This window comes from Ochlerotatus camptorhynchus, unplaced genomic scaffold (genome assembly GCF_037179485.1).
Source record: "Ochlerotatus camptorhynchus isolate MF236.1 unplaced genomic scaffold, CSIRO-AGI_Acam_v1.1 ptg000026l, whole genome shotgun sequence".
Lineage (NCBI taxonomy): Eukaryota > Metazoa > Arthropoda > Insecta > Diptera > Culicidae > Ochlerotatus > Ochlerotatus camptorhynchus.
The window spans coordinates 1090887-1114658 of record NW_027040518.1 but is presented as its reverse complement, the minus strand read 5'-3'; the positions used below and the strand labels follow the sequence as shown (position 1 = coordinate 1114658).

The following is a 23772-nucleotide window of genomic DNA, read 5'->3' as shown; positions in this document are numbered from 1 at the left end:
ATTATCGTTAGATAGGATAACGGCAAAAGAAGCTCTCCCAAGAAGGTAATCTTAAACGATTTGCTTTGAGTTTGGGGGGGTTGAATTTAATGTAGGGGCTTTTAGCGTTCTTTCAGACAGAAATCGCATCTTTCTTTTTTTTTTACCTGACAAGGATGGATTGAACATGAGACAAGGGAAAGCAAAGGGAAGTAGGCTAAATGGAATTGGTCACTGAGGTGGGTAATTGGACTTTGAAAGGCCAAGTGGGTAGTAATATTGGCTCCATCAGGTGGAATCGTTCTTGGATGTGATTGTTTTGCTCAATGATCAATTTATGCTAATTAATGATATACTTGACACGAAGTTTTCAGTCAAAGACATCTATTTTACTAACCCAGATTCAGAGAATTTGATCTGATGGAATACCTTTCTCTGCAGGGTGGAGTGGAACAAGTGGATCTATTTTGAGGGCCAAGCTCAGTAAGTTTTAATTTATGATTTTGCGTCAATGTTTTAAAAGGGTTCCTGTTCCTAATCACAAATCTTGATATGATTATGTTCAAGATCCTGGTGACGCATTTTGCCATCTTGTATTTTTTCTCTCACATATTATAAGATTTTGTCTCAGTAGTAGACAATAGAATAAAGGAATAATATTTTTTTGACAAGGGCTACATGTCCATACAGTTTTATTTAACTCTGAGGAAGTTGCTGCCAATTCCGAAAACGAATTGGTGAGAAATGCGTCATAAGCCCTTTTCATATGGATCTCCCGAATAATCAATGTGAACGTAGTTGCTGATTAGACAAAATCGACTCGCAGATTGAGCTACATTGGGTTCTGAGACGATTATGACCTTCACTGGTGTAGTTTTGTAAGAAAATGGCATGCTTAAAAAACTTCAGTTCATACATGAAAAAGTTTTTGATAGGAAAACTTTTTTCCTTAAATGTTCCCATTTCGCAATGTATGGACAGTAGGTAGAAAATATAATAACCTATCTTGATACAAGCTTTCATGCAAATTAACATGTTCATTTTTTTAATCGACTTTGAATTTTAAAAATCGATTTTTTTCAGTGTAGGTTTAAAATGGAATTTTTTGCAGTATTTTCATTGAAAAAAATTTCAATTTCCTAAAAGTCAACCATACATTTTTTTTTGTAGGAGTTCTCCTTTGTTCATTTTTTTTCTATTTTTTAGAAAAAAACGGCAAAAAAGTTTGGTTTTTCTCAAGATCAATTTAGAAAAAAAACTAATTGAATACTGTGGCTTATTTATTCAAGGTATACTCATTCAGAAAGTTGGCTACAAAATGGTGAGTTGACAACCTGGAAGGAGCGGAATACCTAGCCCTGGTCCTCACAAGTTCCTACTTCACGCCTCTTCGTGTCATATGATAACAAAAGACTACCAGCGGAAACATGGACACAGCTGAGTGGCGTAGCCTGGGCAATGTTGCCAGACCGGCAATAGCAAAGTGAAGAGGTGCGACGCGAACACTGGCGCGGTAACCTGAGTGGTGCGAAGTGAAATTTTCTTCATGTTGGTAGTGTTGAAATAAACGTTTCATCACCGTCGGTTGGTAGAGAGAAGCGTCAAACGGCTTTTTGTGCAGAGCCGATTCGTGACTTTGTGATTGTTTGTTGACATTGTTCATAGCTGGAGTTTTTACGGAGTGGAATAAAATTCAGAATGAAGTGTTTTGCTCACTTTTGCAATTATAAAGATGGACACGACGAAAAGCGAAGCCTATTCAGGTTTCCCAAGGATTCAGCAGTACGAAAAGAGTGGCTCAGTTTCTGTGAGGTGGAGCTCAATTTTCAAATCAAACCCAGTGACCGGTTGTGCAGTATTCATTTTGATAAAAATTGTGTAAAACATCTGAATTCAGTTGCTTATCGTGATAAAAATGCAAGCCCTAAACTGCGAACATATGATGATGGTCCATTTATCAGTGAAACAATTGACGAAAGTGATAAAGTTGTTAACGATGAAGATTGGCGATCGCCGGAACTGGAAAATATTGCAAAGCAAAGGTGAGACATTTTTTAAATTGAATTTGAAATCAACAAACAAAATAGGGTAGAGAGCCTCTGCGGCCTAATCCCCCATTGTTGGTCTATCGTGCAGGAAGAATTAAAAATAGTGTCGGTCAAGTTGGACACCGAAACGATGAAATCTACGACTTCGGCATTAACGAGTCAATTATACGTTTGGTACGATGCCTTCAAGAGGACAACGTATGAATATTTACACCTTTTGTTCGCGAAAACAAAAGAAGCACTCCAATCGACTCCTTTTTTTCATTCCTTTTTTGCCTTCATTGTGTGCTGAAGTGGGATGCAAAGGCTTATCAATGTGTTTGTGCTGAATAGGGACTCGTATATAATAGAGACTCGTATTTGATGGCAAGAAACAGTTTTGTATTCTTAACCAATATAAGTGTAAACAATTTGTGATTCATTATCAAGCTCAAAGTCATCTATTTCCATTTTCTTATGTAAAAATGCACTCGAAAAAGACGTATAAGTTTATTCCCTGGGACCTCCAATGGCAACGATTTGACTTCCCTCCAAATCGCGTGAAACTCGAACATGAAAACTCTATAGAACCCCCGTAGAACCTCGCTGGCAGCAACTAAAATATCCACTGAAACCTCTTCTGTCGCGGGAAAAATCTGTTGAAATTTCCTGGAACTTTTGTACTATCATCACAAATCTCCTTAGAACGTTCTCCGAAGTCACAGTCGTTCCTGAGCGAAAAAAAATCGGAGGGGTTTTTTTTCAGCGCAGGAGTCTACTTTGGTCCAAAATACGCAATAATACTGTTATTTTTAATTGTTTGAGTCGTTTCGAATCACGTTTTTAAAAAGATCAAAAACATTACTGAAAAATATTTATTTTTTATTTTGGACGATAACAATACTTCTATCTATTTCAACGAACCACAATGATAAAAAAGTGGTTCGATTTGACAGCTCGAAAGTGGTTCGATTTTGAGGTCCGTCTTCGCACCACTCAGGCGGTAACCATAGTACGGTGATAGAGGAAATGCTTCACCAAACCTGAGCGTCTGTTCACCATGGAGGTGCGGCTCAAAACGGCGTCTGTTCTCCATGTTAGGAGCGGCTGATCACCGTCGTAGTGCCAGCGTGGGACTCTAAACAGAGCTGTGCACGATGGTCCCCCGGCGAGACAGGGGGTTGGGGCAGGCCCAACAAGCCGCCTTGGAAAAAAGTAGAAGGGTCTGTGCCTAAGGGCACGAACGGAAGCATGACGTAGGACCGCTAGTGGACGGAATAAATGTGAAGAGCATTTAGTTCTTTTAATTGATCAATTATCTACTATCACAACTCTTTCCGTTTTTGGCGTACCAAATTTGTAGTAATCTTTTTCAAAGAGAAAGTTGATTAAGAAAAACAATCAAAATCACTTGCACCCCTGCTTCCAAGTTTGGTTACAAGATTACAACTCTGGAGAGCATTTTGTGTGGTCATTGCGGGCTTGTGGTTCTGAATATGGACAAACAAGCACAGATAAATTCTATTCCAACTCTTTACTGTTGTAAGCTTGATGGCCGTTTTATTGAATAGGACATTCATGGCCACTTAAGCTTGGCATGTTTAGTGTAGGTGACAGCATCACGGACCTCATTTTCCAGGAACACCTTCAGCACACCTCGTAGATCAGACCGGAGATACGTTTGACACCACCACGGCGAGCCAGACGACCGATGGCGGTTATCTCGAAGAACTTTGCGATGACGCTTGGCTCCTCCTTTACCAGACGTTTTCCTCCTTTGCCACGACCAGTCAATTGTTGCTTGTTAGGTGTGAAGGAGTGGACTAGCCACCACCTTCCTACTGCTGCTATTGCTGTTCACCACGCCGTCCGAAGCGAAAATGAGCTAATGCCATACAGCAGCGCTCTTTTATATCTTTTCAGGTTGAAGCAGAATAATGTGCAACCAAGTGGTATAAAAGCTACAAAGACTCCTCCCATTATGAGTAGTTTGCTATCAAGTAGCGACACTGGCTCTTTTCCTTTTGTGTACACGGCGAATGAGAACGACCCAAATTTAAGTCTAGTTCACTCATAATCGCCAAAAGTGCAGGAACTCAGCGATGAGTAAATTTGTCTCATGGTTTCCTGTGGAAAACCTAAAAAATCTGCTAGAAAATGAGGAAATTGACGAAAATTTTATTCAGTCTCGTAGTAGTACCAATAGACTGAGTGAATCCAATATTTACTTTTCTCAAATTCGGGAATTTTTCCCTGGAAAATCCGGGAAAAAACTGGGAAAACATGAGGCAAATTTACTCATCGCTGAGTTCCTGCACTTTATTTCTTATTTCTGAGATAACTAAACTCAAATTTGGGTCGATCTCATTTGCCGTGATATCACATTGAAAAATATCGGCGCCGGTGGTTAGCGTGATTACCTCTCACTCCAGCAGGCCTGGGTCCAATCTCAGTCGGCGCCACCGGCATGTTCTAAGGCATAACATCTCTGATCACGCCTTTGGTCCCCGGTTGAGTTGATGGGTCGATTGGTAAGGTCCAGGTGTGGGAGCTGCCTCCCTAGCGTTGGTAGCATTGGAGCTCAGTACGGAAAACAAATCTCGCGTCACTTTTCAATAGGTCCTATCTACATTGATCGATTCTCTTCATCGACACTCTCTTTCATAAATAACTCGGCTTCACAAATGTTTCCTGCCGTCTTCGTCGAATTAGATGCTAGATTGTTCCTTCTTCCATCGAAAATACCCGGCCGTGGCGATCCAAAGTTCAACAAGGTTGATCAAAATAATTTTACTCCTGTTTCTAGATTGATTACATGAGCATTTTGTGTGGTCGTTGGTTCTGAATATGGACAAACAGGCAGATGAATTCTATTCCTACTCTATACTGTAATAAGCTTGGTGGCCCTGAAAAGAGCCGTTTTGATGCCAAAGTTGGTGATGATTTAACCTCCGAAACCAAACAGAGTGCGTCTCTGTCACTTCAAAACGTAGATGACATCCATGGCCGCTTACGCTTGGCGTGTTAAGTGTAGGTGACAGCATCACGGATCTCGTTTTTCAGGAACACCTCAGGCACACCTCGTAAATCAGACCGGTGATACGTCATACACCGCCACTGTGAGCCAGACGACGGATGGTGGTTATCTCGAAGAATTTGCGTTTGGTTCTGAATATGGCGATGAGTGTGCAAAATATTACGCAATTCCATCCTCCCTATTCGCACGCGCCCGAGGATCGGTGGCGAATGCCACTTCGATTTGTTTCTTCTACTTACTACTCTCTGACGACTGTGCTGGGGAAGCAGCATATGCATGTAGGTAATTGGTGGATTTGTTAGTTAATTCGACGCTTTTGGACAATGCTGGACATTTACCAGTTTTTCAATAGTTTCTTGTTAAAAAATCAAAACTCGGAAGCATTGTTATCGATGCGTAGCCATATTTCTGATCGATTGGTGATAAAATTATTGAAATTGCACCAGGGGCAGCTGCGTTATTAATGTTCAAAATCTTTCTTAATTTGTTACATGTTCCATTTTCGGTTTTTACAAAGTGTACCCCCATATAGAAATCAAAGACGTAGTCCTACTCAAAAACAAAGTTGCAAATACCGAAGAAAGAAATACGGATCGGAACAATCGGCACAGACCTACGCGACGAAATAAGGACTACGATTGGAAACTCGGAACATGGAACTGCAAATCGCTCGGCTTCCCGGGTTGCGATAGTTTAATCTATGACGAACTTCAACCACGCAACTTCGAAGTCGTAGCACTGCAGGAACTTTGCTGGACGGGACAAAAGGTATGGAAAAGCGGGCATCGAGCGGCTACTTTCTACCAGAGCTGTGGCACCACCAACGAGCTGGGAACCGGCTTTGTAGTGCTGGGTAAGATGCGCCAACGCGTGATTGGTTGGCAGCCGATCAGCGCGAGGATGTGCAAGTTGAGGATTAAGGGCCGTTTCTTCAACTACAGTATCATCAACGTGCACTGGGTGCTGCAATCCCGGATCCCGGACCGAAGAAATGACTGGTTTGACGGCGAATGCAAACTGTTAGTAGAGGAGAAGAATGCATCACGGGCGAGAATGCTGCAACACCGCACGAGATTGAATGTGGAGCGATACAGACAAGCGCGGAACAGACAAAACTCGGTTTTCCGAAGGAAGAAGCGTCAGCAGGAAGACCGAGATCGCGAGGCGATGGAAAATCTGTACCGCGTATACGACACACGGAAGTTCAACAAGAAGCTAAATAGTTCACGAACGAGTGTGAGGTGATTGAGAGGTGGAAGCAGTACTATGACGAGCACCTCAACGGTGAAGCAGCAGAAAACGAAGGTGGCACGGCAACAGACCTTGGAGCACGCGCAGAAGACGACAGGCTACCGGCCCCTGATCTTCAAGAAGTTGAGGAGGAGATCGGTCGACTGAAGAACAACAAAGCAACTGGTGTAGATCAACTACCAAGTGAGCTATTAAAATACGGTGGTGAAGCACTGGCTAGAGCGCTGCACTGGGTAATTGCCAAGATTTGGTAGGAGGAGATATTACCGGAGGAGTGGATGGAAGGTGTCGTATGCCCAATCTACAAAAAGGGCGACAAGTTTGATTGCTGCAACTACCGCGTGATCACACTGATGAGCGCCGCCTACAAGGTACTCTCCCAAATTCTATGCCGCCGTCTGTCACCATATGCAAGAGAGTTCGTGGGGCAATACCAGGCGGGATTCATTGGTGCCCGCGCTACCACGGACCAAATTTTCGCGATTCGGCAGGTTCTGCAGAAATGCCGCAAATACAACGTGCCCACACATCATTTGTTCATCGATTTCAAATCCGCATACGACACAATCGATCGAGATCAGCTATGGCAGATTATGCACGAGAACGGACTTCCGGATAAACTGACGCGATTGGTCAAGGCGACGATGGATCGAGTGATGTGCGTTGTTCGAGTATCGGGGACACTCTCGAGTCCCTTTGAATCTCAAAGGGGGTTACGGCAAGCTGATGGACTTTCGTGTCTACTGTTCAACATCGCGTTAGAAGGTGTGATCAGAAGAGCTGGGATAGACACGAGTGGCACGATATTCAGGAAGTCCATCCAGCTCCTTGGTTTCGCCGATGACATTGACATTATGGCACGGAACTTTGAGATGATGGCGGAAACGTACATCAGACTGAAGGCTGAAGCTAGACGGATTGGACTGGCCATCAACGCATCAAAGACAAAATACATGAAAGGAAGAGGTTCTAGGGAAGACAATGTTAGCCTCCCACCCCGAATTCAGATTGACGGTGACGAAATCGAGGTAGTCGATGAGTTCATGTATTTTGGCTCACTGGTGACCGCTGAAAATGATACCAGCAGAGAAATTCAAAGACGCATTATGGTAGGGAATCGTGCCTACTTTGGACTCCGGAGGACGCTCCGGTCGAATAAAATTCGCCGCCGCACGAAGTTGACTGTCTACAAGACGCTGATTGGACCGGTCGTCCTTTACGGCCACGAGACCTGGACAATGCTCGTGGTTTCGAACGGAAGATATTGCGTACCATCTACGGAGGAGTGCAGATGGAAGACGGAACGTGGAGGAGGCGAATGAACCATGAATTGCACCAGCTGCTGGGAGAACCATCCATCGTCCACATCGCAAAAATTGGGCGACTACGGTGGGCTGGGCACGTCGTAAGAATGCCGCACGACGACCTAGTGAAAATGGTTCTAGAAAGCGACCCAACAGGAACAAGAAGAAGAGGCGCGCAGTGGGCGGATCGACCAAGTAGAAGGTGACCTGCGGACCCTTCGCAGACTACGAGGCTGGCGAAGTGTGGCCATGGATCGAGTAGAGTGGAGACGACTTCTTCGGACAGCAGAGGACAACAACGCCTTAGTCTGATTGGTAAGGTAAGTCATCCAGAAAGTTTCATTAAAACCTGAGAGGGTACTGACGCTCCGAATACGATTTGGCGCGGAATGCGTCTTGTGTGAAAAAAAAAAGCAAATGTCCTCCAAACATTTGTTAAACTAAATTGGAACAATTTTTGTTAAAATTAAAGTTGAAAACGTAATTTTAACAAATTATGTTAGCCTATAAATAGAAGGAAAAATTGAACTTGAATAATAATTTGACTTGTAGGGTAAATGGCTCTAATGTTGGCCCATGGAGCTAAGATTGGGTCCATCGCTATAAATCTGCTATTTATCAATTTTATCAATATGCACTAGGGTGGGACAAAATTCAAATTCCAATTCCAGTATGATTTCCGGGGTCCTTCTGGGTCCTAGAATAACTGTGTAAAATTTCAGGTCGGTCGGTGGAACTATATTTTAGCGCCAGCGGTTTAAATTTTACATAGGATTTTCTATGGGAAAACATACATTTTCAAATAAAAATCTGGTGATGTCACCCATTATCCTCTAAAAATAAACCAACCCAATTTTTCGCTAGGAAATTTTACAAGAAAACTTTTCTTAGAAGACCGCAAAACGATCCGAGGCTTGTGGAAAAAGTTATTTAGCCATTACTGATTGCTAACCAAATGAACTGCTCATTATTCTTTTTTTCTAGTCAGCTCTGCCAGCTGCCGCCTGCTGCTGTCTGCGCGAGGCAGTCACGTTGTGTGGGGGTTCACTCAGCATGGAGGAAAGCCGATATCATGCGCAAAGAATCTTCGATTTTGTTGAAACTTTACACAGGTTTCCGGTAAAGTACAACAATTATGTTTCACGGGGGTCATTTTGAAACAAGCGTGATTTTTCACAAGGGTGTATTTGCTTTGGCGCACAATTTATTCAAACCTTATCAGTCGATGTGCTGCTGCTCAGACTTCAATATTTCATCGGCTTCATTTTTCGGTGTTACTCCACAACTTGCAGTACACACTTAATTCAGATCACCAAAGTCGCAAAGTTTGTGGTTCGAGTCCACAGTCGGCAATCTGATTCCTATTTTTTTCGACATAACTAATTTACCTCACTAATACACTCTACATTTTTCGGTCTCCAATTTTCTTGCATTGGACCGCAGCTAGCTATATCGCATCCTCGGTTCATGCGGTCTCCATTAGCATCCTCTGATGATGAATCCCACATAATTGTAAGCGAATCTTACATCCCCCGGTTGGGTGTACGCAGCTGTTTTGGGCTTCCAGTCGACGGGGGGATTTCAGATTCGGTGGCTAAAGGGCCTTTGTGTAACTACTGCGAGTGTCTCACAACGGTCGAGTGAAGTTTTTAACGTTAATCTGAACGGTCTTTAGTTAAGGTCCAACGGTTCACAAAGAAATTTTCGGCGTTTTATTAAGCCACACACTGACCGTTCCTGCACTCGTGTCGTACTAGTACGAATAACACTTGTGTTCCGAACTGTGGACCACGAAAAACGGCTCACCATATTATTACTCTACTCGACGGATCGACCAGCTCTTGGCGAGCATATGGTGACGCTAGACTATCACAATTTCGATCTCTAAGATCAGAAAAATAGCACTTAACTTTAACTCGAAACGCTTTGTCACGAGTAACGGGTGACATGCCACGATCTTCACTACTCCGGGCGATTGTCTATTAAAAGCGTGTCACTATGTGCCCAGAATCCTTTTGAAGATTTTCTGGAACAGCGACACATCAATGGCAACCCCTACACAATAGCCACGCACGTGGGCTCCTACATAACTCAGCGTCGGTGGTGATGACAGCAGCAACAAACAATTTTATTTGAGAAGGTTGGTATTAAGGCTCCTCAAAATTTGAATTTATTTTTTTATAGCAAGATAATCGAATTGCTTGTTTTCCTTGTATTGAATATAAATTTACTTTAATAGAATTAATTAAACAAAAACGAAAATAACTTTAATAAATTACTGAAAAATAAATATTTACAAAGCCGAAAAATAATACTAACCTTTGGCTTATAATCACTCAATATTTATCACTCAAACGCATAACGTGGAGTACGCAAATGCTGATATTTTATGTTTAAACATTTACTAACAATATAATATTTACAATATGTACATTTTACAGTGTTCACTCGGCTGTCGACAAAAGCAGGCCACTCTCGATGTGTGCTACGCGATCGTCTGTTTTCTCGGCAGCAACCATTGTGTGGTCCTCCTCATTGTTCTTCATCAGCAGTTCTTTCGGTCGATGCGTCGTCGACTTTGGAAAGCAACCGTTTCGTGATGAGTGTGTGAGTGCTGACCACGTTTTGCGTCCATTGCTGCAATGGACGCACTCTGACCCTCGTTGGCGTACAACAATTTGCCATACAATGAACCTACTGGAAGCGGCTCCAGTTCTGATGGAGGAGGCTTTTTGGATAGCGGAAGATAAAGTGTTTATTGTGTTGTACCTTTTGACTATAGTTTTAAGATGTATTGTATAGTGACCAAGAATCCTCGGCTCTGCAAAGTTAATTCGGTTGAGCCTTATCAAATAAATAAATTAATAAGCTAATGTACATTTTAATAAATTATGCTGCCCCAGAAATCAAAGAAATATTGTAACCGTGCAAGCCTTAGTTACATGCTAGATGCAGGCTTGCTTCCACTCACTTGCTATAAAACATTGTTTTTCGGAATTATGAAATCATTAGACGTTATAATGATAATTTATACTTGAAAGTTATAAAAAGAGGTTGTAAAGGATGTGTTTGATTTGTGAAATCTCTCAATGCTGCATTCAGAGCATCACAATTAGCAATTTGGAGATTCGTGAGCGCTCACTCTGAGTGAACGCTCACGAATCATAAAATCGATTACTGTGACGCTCTGAAAGTAAAATTGATAGATTTCATGTGTCAAACACTTACTTTACGACCTCTTCTTGTAACTTACTAGTACAACATATCATTATAACATTTAACGATTTCAAAATTCCAAAACCCTAGTTTTTATAGCAAATGAGTAGAAGCAACGCACTATTGGAGGCGAACCAGCCCCAGGCTGAAAGCCTCCCTAATAAAGATAAATTTATAAATTAATTAATTAGAAGCAACCCTGAGATGTGCTGAACAATTAAAAATAATCATCCTACAAAAAATAAGAAAACGTACAATAGCACCAATAAAAAGACCGAAATGGATCGGATAACTGACAGGAAGCGATCAACTCAGGATTTCACTTGGCGTAGATTCATCCCCACTAGCTAAAATTACCCCGAATTGAATTACTCATTAAACCTAATTGATTAAAAATTCATTAAGAACCACTCGAAACTTTCCGCCCCGTGTCACCAAAACTGTAATGAAAATTCTCTTCGTTACACATCCTGATTTAAGTGGGGAAAAGTTAAAACCGAAAGCCAATTGCGTATAATGCGTCGCAATTCGATTATCCCCTCCCCCACCGGAAAATTCCTGATGGATAATTGAATCAAGCAGCAAGCCTTACTCGCACAACAAGGACAACAGGCACAGGTAGCCAGCTGGAAACTTATCCTGCTTCCCCTCCGACGTGGTGAGGTCACAATTTGAGGCCATATTATTTCCCTCGATTGGTTTTTCTCTTTCAATTCGGCCGAAATCTATGGGAAGCCAATTTCCAATCGTTTGTTACCCCCCACGCAGTGTTGTTTTGGCGAAGCTACTTTTTGTCCGCCCATGACAGGTTGTCGCACCAAAATCAATCGGTATTGAATAAGTTTCTGATGTTTTTTTCTTCTTTTCTTGCGTTCTCTTTTTTTACACAGAATTCCTTCACGGAACGATAAAGCACATTGATATGTCACGAACATTCATACACAACGTGGACGACGAGACGTTCCAGGGGCTGCGGCTCGAGTCGCTGAAGCTGGTCGATAACAAGATTCAGGACATTTCCGAGAAGAGTTTCAAGTAAGTAGGAGTCCAAACAGCGGTGGTCCTTTGTGGTGGAAAATGGGATTTTTTTATTTTTTATTTTAAGAGGTGGTATTTTGAACATAAAAGCATAATTGTCCCATTACAGTTTGATTTCCTATTATTATGGGGTGGTTATGATTTTATGGGAAGCATTGGTAAAAAAAATACTGGAGTTTTATGTTTGTACAGAGAACTGGACACCAAAGCAAGTTATTATTTATTTTTATCGTCACTTGAGAATTTCTAAAGGGACAAAATTTGATTCCATTCTGTACATCAGACTTGTCCCCACTATCATGTGATCAATAATTATAATTTAACCCATTTAAATTACTCATATACCTCATTAGCAGAATTCCAATTCAGCTTTTTTTTGCGCAACATGTCACCACAATGCACAATGACGCAAAATCCATGATTGAAAATTCCTAGAATTCTACCACAGCAGTTAATCAAGATTTACCTGTACGTCGGTCAAGGCTCAGAGAAACTTTCCACGACTACGGTGACTGCACTAGTTGGGGCCTTTTGAGCGGAAAGAAAAATTTAACTTTTTTTTCCCTTCTTGGTCGTCATCGTCGCTGCAAACGGAAGTCACCTACCTGAATAGAACCACACAGTAGGTGCACCCTCTACGAAAACGACAACGACGACGACGACTTGAGAATGATTGATGACCGGGCGCTGCGCTGTGCTGCGCTGGTCGGCTGGCTTCACCCGTCAGTCCCCACGCTGCAGATGGATTCTCTTGAGGGGTTCCGTGGGCTTGTTCTGATGGTGATAAATTGAAAGGTTGTTGTATGGTTGCCTACATTGGGTCCGGCTTTTTGTGAACGTGGTTCTAAGATTCATCAATGTACCTCTTTTGCACCGGAACATGGAAAAAGGAAGCTTGAGTTCTTTTTTTTCCTCGCTAGCCGCTCAACCATAAATGCCAGTGGGTTGAAAATTCAATGGAATGCTTTCGGTCCATTTGGTTGGTTGCTGATTGTGGGGTTTTGTAGCCAACCTGATTTCAGCAGCAACGAGTCTGGGTTTGGCTCTCATTCCAACGATGAGGGAGTCTTGCCGAGCAATCATGGGCTGCTAATTTTATTTCGAATTCATTTGGCCTTTATTGAAATTATTTTTTACGGATTTATATCTGTTGTTGGTTGTTTGGCGAAGCTGTGGATCTATGTGATTCGCTGTGTTACCCAACGCTTTTTTCTCGCTCATATTTCCATTAACTCAACATGTGCGCAAAATTTCAAAAAATTCAGGGACCCTTCAGCCCAAACCTGTTCGATAATAATAATAAATTCCCAAATGTTGCAAAAGAAAACGAAAAGATTACTGCACTAGACGTCGAAGATGACATGCGGTGTGCTTTGTCAACCTCCAAAAATCAACTCTCCGTTACTCGCGCTGTTGTACTTTGTACAACACACATGAGTTTTCCATTGCCATTTTGCAGCCGAGATACGAATCGTTCTGAAACCAACGAGTATTACTCAAAAAACCTGTTTTGATCTAAACAAGCTAAACTTTGATTACAGTAAACACCTAAAAAAATTTAGGTGGATTTATGTTTTTATCGATGAAATCTACGTAATTATCGCGGTACCATTGGATGACTTCCTGGCTGTAGTGGCAACTCGCCAAATCTGGAAAAAAAAAACTTCACGGGACCTTTATGGGCTTTAATGAAAGGTAGTACGCGGTTTTTGAGACATTCTTCCTTGTACAGCTTCGAGTCCATCGTCTTATTCGTCACGAACACTTTGGTCTTTGCTCCGCAGCTGCATATCCCTTGCCAAATCATCAGTTTTTTTTTGGCAAATTTGTCCATAAAAGCAAACTTAAACTTCGCAGGAACATCTCCTCGTGCCGTCGCCATGTATAATTTTTTGGGCAGGAAGCTGTCCGAAATCCATTTTGACGTAGGTTTCAGCGTCGATGAGCAGGCATCCTTGGTACTTCGTCAAAACCTGCTGGTAAAATTTCCGAGCCTGAGTTTTGGTGACGAAACTTTGCTTCAACGTTCTGTTTGGTTGCTTGCTGGCTCGATAAGGACGATATCCTGCTCGCAAACGAATTCTTCGAACGGTACTGCGAGCAGCAGCGTATTTTTGTGCGATTTCATTATCTGATAGTCCAGGGTTTGCTCTGACGGTTCTCAACACCTTCTGGTTCAGCTTGCGGTCATATGTTCCACAACGACGCTTACCTTGAGGCACTCGATCTACGCTCTTTCGCTCCCTGAAACATTTGAGCACATCATACACGGTTGATTTGGCGTGGGTGTGCAGAATTTTTTCTCTCCTCTCGGCTTTCATCTGGAATAATTTTTGACTCACTGCACTAAACACCGTGAAATTTATACCACAGAAAGTAAGCGCCTAGCTAAACAAACCGCTGTAAAATAATTCTTGCAGCGGTCACTTTTCATGCCACTGCAACACAAGAAGTGATTCCGGATTGTAACTGGACAGAACTTTACTGTCTTTCACAAAGTTTTTCAGGAGATCAAAGCCTGTTGCTTGGTGCTCAATGATTCAGAATTTCAGTATACTCGAGAAATCCTCATATAAAATATCTCAAATTCCCAACCAGATAGAAAGGTACTGTCTTCGGCATAGTTTTTCAGGAGATCAAGGCCTTTTCGCAGGTGGACAGTACTTCAGAGTTTTCTCACTTTGCGAAAATGTGAAATTCTCGCATATAAAATATCTCTAGATCCAGATAGAAAGTAAATGTATTCGGCATAGTTTTTCAGGAAGTCAAGATCTTTTTGTTGGGTGACAATAGTTCAGAATTTGCTCTAGTATATACGTGCCTTTCTCGTATATTTGGCTCGAGATCTTGATCAGCTATAAAGTAGCTGTCTTCGGCAAAGTTGTCTTTTTGGTTGGTAGTCAGTAGCTAAGAATTTTCTCACCACGTGGCAAGTTTTTCGCTGAGATCCAGCAAAATAAAATACCGTGCTGCTCGGTGGTGCCCATCTCGGCAAATAATCTAAGTGTGTAGGTACATCCAAAGTCATAAAGAAAAGGCCTGATAATATGTAATTATCATCTCTTTCATTATACCGCTATTCCTGCACTGCTGGAAGTGTGACTTCGAATTTATAGTTACATACAACTTATCCTAAATCTAAACGAGAAGAATCTACTCGGTTCGTCTAAAATGTGTAATGTAATGTAAAATGTATAAAATATATACACACGAGTTAGCCAGGCGAGCCATAGGACTATCTCAGTCGTGAGATTTTTTTACTCGGTTGTCTGGAGAAATTTCCAAAAGCGTAGTTCACTTATCGCTGAGTAACCTACACTCCCGATTAAAAGCTTAAATACACCCCCAAAATACATGTAAATGTGTTTTTTTCAAAGCTCTCTCAGTTTACGTCCAATTTTTTGATCTCCTTAGGTTATTTGAATGGTATGAATGGTATAGCATATGGGTTCTACTACTACTACTTTTAATTTCAAATTTTTTTCAACTCAACTCTGAGAAAATCAATCATGATTCTTCAGAGAAAATTTTGAAAAATAGTGTAACTTTGGGTGAACCTTTGGTATACAAAATTTGAAATTATATTGAGCGATATGACTCTTCATATTTCGATTCAAAATCTTTCAATTGTTCTAAAAAGAACGAAAATTGGACGTAAAATGACAAAGATATGAACATAACACATTAGCATGTTTTTTGGGAGTGTCCTTAAACTTATAATCGGGAGTGTACGGTTTGATACATTTCTTCATTCAACTAAGCAAAAGTGCCTCACTCTCTGAGTTAGTCTCGTTGTCCGTGCACACGTAAATACAGGGATTAGCCTAAAATGAAAGGGAGACTCTAAACATTCATTTGGTGGATTTTTCAGCGATATTGATCTTTTAAAATAATGTTTTCCGTTTATTTATCAGAGGTATACAAGTGGAACGACTCACCCCAATTTAAGTATCCAATCGTTTTGCCAACCTTGTTGTGCGCCCACCTTTGCGAGAGAGTCTGCCCTCTCATTGCCTGGGATTGAGCAATGTGAGAGGACCCATACAAAGGTAATCATATATGATCTTTCGACCAGCAAACTCATCTGCTCCCTTACCTTTGAAAGGAAATAAGATGAGTGCGTACCTTGTTTCATCGACCGAATAGCCTCAATCGAACTGAGACTATCCGAGAAGATGAAGTAATGGTCTATGGGCATATCGGAAATCATCCCCAATGCGAAGTTGATTGCTGCTAGCTCAGCAACATAAACGGAACAAGGTTCCTGAAGTTTCCGAAAGGCGGTTGAGTATTCATTGAAGACGCCGAAGCCAGTGGATCCATCAATGCGTGATCCATCAGTGAAAAATCTTCTATTGCAATTGACTTGTTCACTGCGTCCTAGCAAGAAGTACGGTCGACTTATTTCGCGCTCCGTTAATTTGGAAGTTTTCTCGCTATTATCTGACGTAAATAATCAGTTTTTTCTCGCTTAGTGATTCCTGGCATAATTCCCGATAAATTTATCAAAAAGTGAGTTTTTTTTTCTGAGAAGAAAGTGTGTTTTCGGCATCATCGGAAGGAAAATTGTTTTTGCGATTGCCAATTCGCCAACCATTTTGCGCACCATCGGTGCGTGGTCACGCATACCTGTGCACACGGATCATCGTCATCGAGCGTCAGCATCTGCCTCCACATTCAAACCGCTCATCCATCTCGTGTGTTCAGCTGAGTGCCGAGCTTCATACAAGCACACACCAACGAAGACCGCCCGCACACGCGGATCGAAGATCATCAAAGCTGCGCGTCGCTCCGCTGCTGCTGTGTAAACGCTCGGTGGTAGTAGTATAGGATTATCAGATAAGTTTTTGTTCTTGTTTCTTTCTTTCTCCCATTAGTTAAATTTTAAGTTTGTGTTTCTGTGTTTGTATTTTTTTTTTCTCGTGTATTGTGTCCGAGTAATTTTGATTATCGTTGCAGTGGTAGAGCGTTTTTCGCTCCCACTAGTACGGCAAAATGGACATTTTGTCAGAAGACGAAATGGACGTTTTGTCGGAAGATGACACCACTTTGCCACGCGATAGCAAGAAGGGTCGAAAACGTCTGTCATCCCAGAAATCAGATGATGCCATCCCTGCTTCGTCATCTCAGTCTGGTAATGGACAGGGACAGATAAGCCCCCGATCGCGAGCCTACCCAGAAGACTCGACTGGCCCATGGGTTGTTTACTTTCAGCCCAAAAAGAAACCTTTGAATGTAATGCAAATTACTAATGATCTGACGAAGCGGTTCTCGGCCGTGACCGAAATCTCGAAGGTGAGGTACAATAAACTTCGTGTTGTCGTCTCTAACCTGAAACAAGCTAACGAGATTGCTGCCTCCCAGCTCTTTACACTCGAGTATAGAGTGTACATCCCAGCTCGTAATGTGGAGATCGAAGGTGTGGTGACCGAAGCGAGTCTGACCCCCGAGATCTTGGCGAAGCAAGCGGTTGGCCGTTTCAAGAACCCCTTGCTTCCCACGGTTGAGATACTGGAAGTCCAGAAGCTGAACTCAGTATCTTTCAGCGAGGGTAAAAAAAGCTTTACCCCCACAGACTCGTTTCGGGTGACCTTTTCTGGTTCAGCCCTTCCTCACTACATCGAGTTGGGAAAACTTCGGCTACCTGTGCGTTTGTTTGTTCCTCGGGTCATGAACTGCCAAAATTGCAAACAGTTGGGACATACGGCCTCTCACTGTGGCAGCAAGGCACGCTGTTCCAAATGCGGGGAGAAGCACGAGGATGGCGCCTGCACAGTCACTGCACCAAAATGCGTGTACTGTAAGGGAACTCCTCATGGTCTCTCATCGTGCCCGGCGTACAAACAACGCGGGGAGAAACTAGAACGCTCTCTTAAGGAGCGTTCCAGGCAGTCTTTTGCAGCAATGCTAAAAACAGCCACACCATCAACCAACGACAAAAATCCCTTTGCTGTTTTGTCTGATGACGAGTCTGACTCTGACTTGGCTGAGGAGGGAGTTTCTTTCAGTTTTCCGGAAGGTTCTGCACGGAAACGAAAACGCATCCGTTCGCGGAAAGTTGCAGATAAGGAACCCCAAATCAGCTTGCCCAAATCAAGGAGTGATGGAAAAAAAGGAAGTTTCAACTCCTCCTGGTTTCCGCAGAACTGACTATAACCAGAACTTTCCATCTCTCCCGGGGACATCAAAAACCCCTGATGGCCCATTTTTAAGAACAGAAGCCCCTTCTTCATCCGGGTTGTTCTCATTTGATAAAATTGTGGACGATATTCTTAAGTACCTCAATATTTCTGATCCTCTCAAAAGCATTGTTCTGGCAATGCTTCCTTCTGTGAAGACCCTCTTGAAGCAATTGACATTGAAGTGGCCCCTCATTGCAGCAATCATTTCCTTCGATGGATAATTTTCCAAACGAGGTCGGGGATTTGATCACTGTTCTACAGTGGAATTGTCGAAGTCTCATTCCTAAATTAGATTCTTTTAAGTTTTTAATTCACAATCATGATTGTGATGCATTTGCTGTTTGTGAAACTTGGCTCTCTTCAGATATCGATCTTCCTTTTTATGATTTTAACATTATTCGACTGGATCGTGAGGATTCGCGTGGAGGAGGGGTAATTTTTTGGATCAAAAAGTGCCATTCCTTCTATAGAGTGAATCTTCCACAATTTCCAGGTATTGAAGTTGTTGCATGTCAGGCTATTATTAAAGGTAAGAGCCTTTGTATTGCTTCTGTTTATATTCCTCCTAGAGCCGTTGTTAATCGCAAACAACTTTCAGATATCTGTTCGGTACTTCCTGCTCCACGGTTGATTATGGGAGATTTTAATTCCCACGGTACAGGCTGGGGGGAACTGTATGATGAAAACCGTTCTACTTTGATATATGACCTCTGCGACAGCTTTAATATGACAGTTCTTAACAATGGAGAAGTAACACGTTTGGCTGGCCCACCCTCGAATGGAAGTAGATTAGACCTCACACTTTGCTCTAACTCATTATCGTTGGATTGCACGTGGAATGTGATCCAAGATCCCCACGGTAGTGATCACTTGCCGATCAAAGTTTCAGTTGCCAGTGGGTTCAATCCGTCGGAACCCGTTAACGTCGCGTACGATCTTACCCGTAATATCGATTGGACAAAGTTCAAGAATGTGATAGAAGATGCCCTAACGTCGGTAGAAGGGCTTCCACCGTTGGAGGAATATAACTTCCTCTCCAATCTGATCTTGGACAGCGCGCTCCAAGCTCAAACTCGGCCGGTTCCAGGAACGTCTTTCCGTAGGAAACCTCCTTCCCCTTGGTGGGACCAGCAATGCACTGAGGTTTATCGTAAAAAGTCCGACGCGTTTAAGCTTTTCCGGAAACGTGGAACACCCGTGTATTTCGAAGCGTACTCGGCTCTTGAACGCAAACTCAAGAGCCTCATCAAAGCCAAGAAACGCGGATTCTGGCGGCAATTCGTGGACGGATTATCGCGCGAAACGTCGATGAATACGCTTTGGAATGCGGCGCGAAGGATGCGTAACCGTTCTTCAAACAACGAGAGCGAGGAGTACTCCGATAGTTGGATTATCAAGTTCGCGCGAAAAGTATGATTCTGTGCCAGCACAGATGATTCCTCGCGAAACGACGAATTCGGTAGACGAGATCAGCCAGCCTTTTTCAATGCTGGAGCTCTCACTCGCGCTCCTTTCGTGTGGCAATTCGGCTCCGGGGGCTGATAGAATCAAGTTCAACTTGTTGAAGAACCTCCCAGACGTCGCTAAGAGGCGCATGTTGAACTTGTTTGGCCAGTTCCTGGAGCTTAATATTGTTCCGGATGATTGGAGGCGGGTGAGAGTTATAGCCATTAAAAAGCCTGGAAAACCCGCGTCAGATCACAATTCGTATCGTCCCATTGCGATGTTATCGTGTATTCGAAAATTGTTGGAGAAAATGATCCTTTTTCGCCTGGACAAATGGGTTGAGTTGAACCACCTACTCTCAGATACTCAATTTGGATTCCGTAGGGGCAAGGGAACGAACGACTGTCTCGCGTTGCTTTCCACTGAAATCCAGTTGGCTTTTGCTAATAAAGAGCAAATGGCTTCTGTCTTCTTGGATGGGGGCTTTTGATTCAGTATCGGTTGAAGTCCTTTCAGACAAACTCCACGCTTGTGGCCCTTCTCCATTAATTAATAACTTTTTGTACAATTTGCTGTCAGAGAAACATATGAGCTTTTCTCATGGAAACTCTACAGCTTCACGATTTAGCTACATGGGTCTCCCCCAGGGCTCATGTTTAAGCCCCCTTCTGTATAATTTCTACGTCAGAGAAATTGACAATTGTCTAAGGGACAACTGCACGTTGAGACAACTTGCAGATGACGGAGTAGTGTCTATGACAGGGTCCAGAGAGACTGACCTGCAAGAACCCTTACAGGATACCTTAGACAATTTGTCTACTTGGGCTGTCCAGCTAGGTATCGAATTCTTCACGGAGAAAACTGAGTAGTTCGTTTGTTCTAGGAAGCATAGCCCAGCACAACCAAAGCTTCAACTTTTGGGTAAACCGATCACTCATTCTATGTCCTTCAAATATCTTGGGGTCTGGTTCGATTCAAAATGCACCTGGAGATCCCACATTGAGTATCTGAAGCGGAAATGCCAACAAAGGATCAATTTTCTCCGAACAATTACCGGAACGGGGTGGGGAGCCCATCCGCAAGATCTTCTAACGTTGTACCGGACAACGATTTTATCGGTTTTAGAATACGGTAGTTTTTGTTTCCAGTCGGCGGCTAAAACCCACATCATCAAACTGGAACGGATCCAGTATCGCTGTCTTCGTATCGCGTTAGGATGCATGCACTCGACTCATACGATGAGTCTCGAAGTGTTAGCGGGCATGTTGCCACTCTCTGATCGGTTTTCGGAATTATCTCTCAGGCTCCTCACCCGTTGTGAAATTATGAACCCACTGGTGATTGCAAACTTTGAGAAGCTTCTTGAGCTAAACCCTCAAACTCGTTTTATGTCATTGTACTACGTGTACATAACACAGGATGTCAGCCCTTCGCAGCATAATCCCTATCGTGTTTGCTTCTCCGACTTCGACAGTTCTGTTCATTTTGATTTATCAATGACGCAAGAGATTCGCGGAATCCCAGAGCATCATCGTTCCATGATTGCTCCGTCAATTTTCGCTGCAAAGTTTGGCCAAGTTGATTCCGCAAGATCGTTCTTCACAGATGGATCACTAATAGAGGCGTCCGCTGGTTTTGGTATTTATAACGAATTTCATAGCGCCTCTCGAATGCTTCAAGCTCCTTGTTCCGTATATGTTGCTGAGCTGGCGGCAATACATTGTACGCTAGAAACGATCGCCTCACTTGCACCAGATCATTATTTTATTTTTACGGATAGTCTCAGTTCTGTCGAGGCTATTCGCTCCATGAGGCCGGTAAAGCACTCCTCGTATTTTCTCATGAAAATACGAGAGCTTCTAAGTGCTTTATCTTTAAGATCTTTTGTCTTCACCTTTGCATGGGTCCCATCTCATTGCTCGATTCCGGGCAATGAGAAGGCGGACTCACTTGCTAAGGTGGGCGCTATGCAAGGCGATATTTACGATCGACAAATCGCCTACAATGAATTTTTCTTCATTTATCGTCAACAGTCACTCGCCAGCTGGCAAAATAAATGGAGTGAAGGAAGTTTGGGACGATGGCTATTCTCGATCATCCCTAAGGTGTCGAAGAGTCCTTGGTTCAAGGGGTTGGATGTGGGTCGAGACTTCATTCGTCTGATGTCTCGCCTCATGTCCAATCACTATTCGTTAAACGCTCACTTGTTTCGTGTTGGGTTGGGAGACAGCAATCTCTGTGAATGTGGACAAGGTTACCAGGACGCAGATCACATTATTTGGTCATGTGCTGAGCATCATGGAGTCAGATCTGAACTGTACGATTCCCTTCGGGCTCGAGGTAGACAACCTAATGTTCCAGTTCGGGATATTTTGGCTAGACGCGATCTGGAGTTTATGCAACTCATATATGTTTTCTTGAAGAATATTAACCATAGATTGTAAGTTTGATTAACCTTGTGTTTAGTTTGTGTTTTGTATGTGTGTGTGTATTTTGTTTTTTGTAGATTTGTTTCTGTAATAATTGTATAATTACAGAGTTGATATAACGTCGATAGGATTAAGTATTTGTTTTAGAAATAGTGAAATTTTTGAATCATAAATCATATTCCAAATCTCCTTTTTCCCTCTCCCGATCCAAACAATTGTCATCCACTAACCTCGAGAAGACCGCGAGTAATCGGTTCCAATCCTTTAATTTTAGATTTAAGACATTTATAATGTGTAAAGAAAATGATAACTTGGCTCTGTAAGGTTTATTCGAATGTGCCTGTACAAATAAAGTAATTAACAAAAAAAAAAAAAATTGACTTGTTGGTACTTTTCAGCAAAAAAGCGGGGAATAAAGATAGGTCGAAGTTGATCTGGAACTCCTTGAATAGCCTGTTTCATGGAGAGATCATAGTCAATGGGGGAACTGTAGTTAGTAAAGCATACACGAGAGGGGTTATAGCAAGGAAGGCTAATATCCGATGACATATAATTAAGATAGATTTGCACGAATCTAGACTGGATGCTCAATTCGAGCATTTCTTCGAAGTTTTCAATTACAAGGTTGTTACTGACACTACATTTGATCAATATTCTTAATGAGAGCTCCCAGAAACGGTTCTGCAGGGGTTTTACACCCGCTAGGACCTCTAGGCTCATATTGTGTGTTGAATGCATACAGCCAAGGGCAATACGTAAACAACGATATTGAATGCGTTCCAATTTGATTAGGTGGCTTTTCTTGCTGAGAGGAAGCAAAAAGAGCCATACTCAAGAACTGAAAGAATAGTCCTTTTATACAGTTTAATTAGGTATTCCGGGTGAGCACCCCACCATGTCCCGGAAATTGATCGTAGAAAGTTGATCCTTTGTTGACACTTTTGTTTCAAATACGTAATATGGGTACCCCAAGTGCATTTTGAATCAAACCAGACTCCAAGGTATTTGAAGGTTAAAGATTGGGTAATGTCTCTGCCCAAAAGATTTAGACGCAGTTGGGCTGGAAACCGCTTCCTTGTAAACACTACCAATTTAGTTTTTTGCGGTGAAAACTCGATTCGTAAATTTATTGCCCAGAAAGACAGATTATTTAAGAAATTTTGTAATGGTCTTTGCCAGATTTCCACACGTAAACCTCTCAGGGAAACCATGGCATCGTCTGCAAGCTGTCTAAGCGTGCATAGATTATCTTAGCAGCTATCAATATCTTTGACATAGAAATTATAAAGTAAGGGTCTTAAACATGAACCTTTGGGTAAGTCCATGTAGCTAATTCTAGAAGTTGTCAGTTGACCTAGATTGAACGTCATTTGTTTTGGCGCAAAGGCCAGTTGAATATCAGATGAAAGCATCGCTAGACAATTGTTTGTTCCTTTACTCTTTCGGAAACCAAATTGCGTATTTGAAAGTTTATTGTTTGATTCAACCCAATGGTCAAGGCTTGATAGGATCATTTTTTCTAATAATTTCCTCAGCCATGATAACATAGAGATCGGACGGTAAGAATTGTGATCAGACGCTGGTTTCCCAGGCTTTTGATTAGCTATTACTTTAACCTGTCTCCATGCTGGTGGAACTATATTGAATTTCATAAATGAATTATACAGGTTAAGTAATCGTCTTTTAGCGATATCGGGGAGGTTTTTTAGAAGGTCGAATTTGATCATATCGCTTTCCGGAGCAGAGTTATTCGATGAAAGAAGTGCCATTGAAAATTCCAGCATTGTGAATGGTTCATCCATTAGCGTTCATCCATAGCGAAGTCGAATATCCATTGGGAGGAGTATTCTTCACTCTCATTGG

General features: G+C 42.3%; 1 protein-coding gene across 1 annotated transcript in view; it reads left to right on the top strand.

Annotated features, from left to right (window-relative positions):
* LOC135708192 (chaoptin) overlaps window positions 1–23772 on the top strand; it is a 358531-nt gene that overhangs the window by 190414 nt on the left and 144345 nt on the right. The window contains exon 2 of the mRNA XM_065230201.1: window positions 11705–11849. Coding sequence (XP_065086273.1) covers window positions 11705–11849 — 145 coding nt within the window. The remainder of the gene's footprint in view (window positions 1–11704; window positions 11850–23772) is intronic.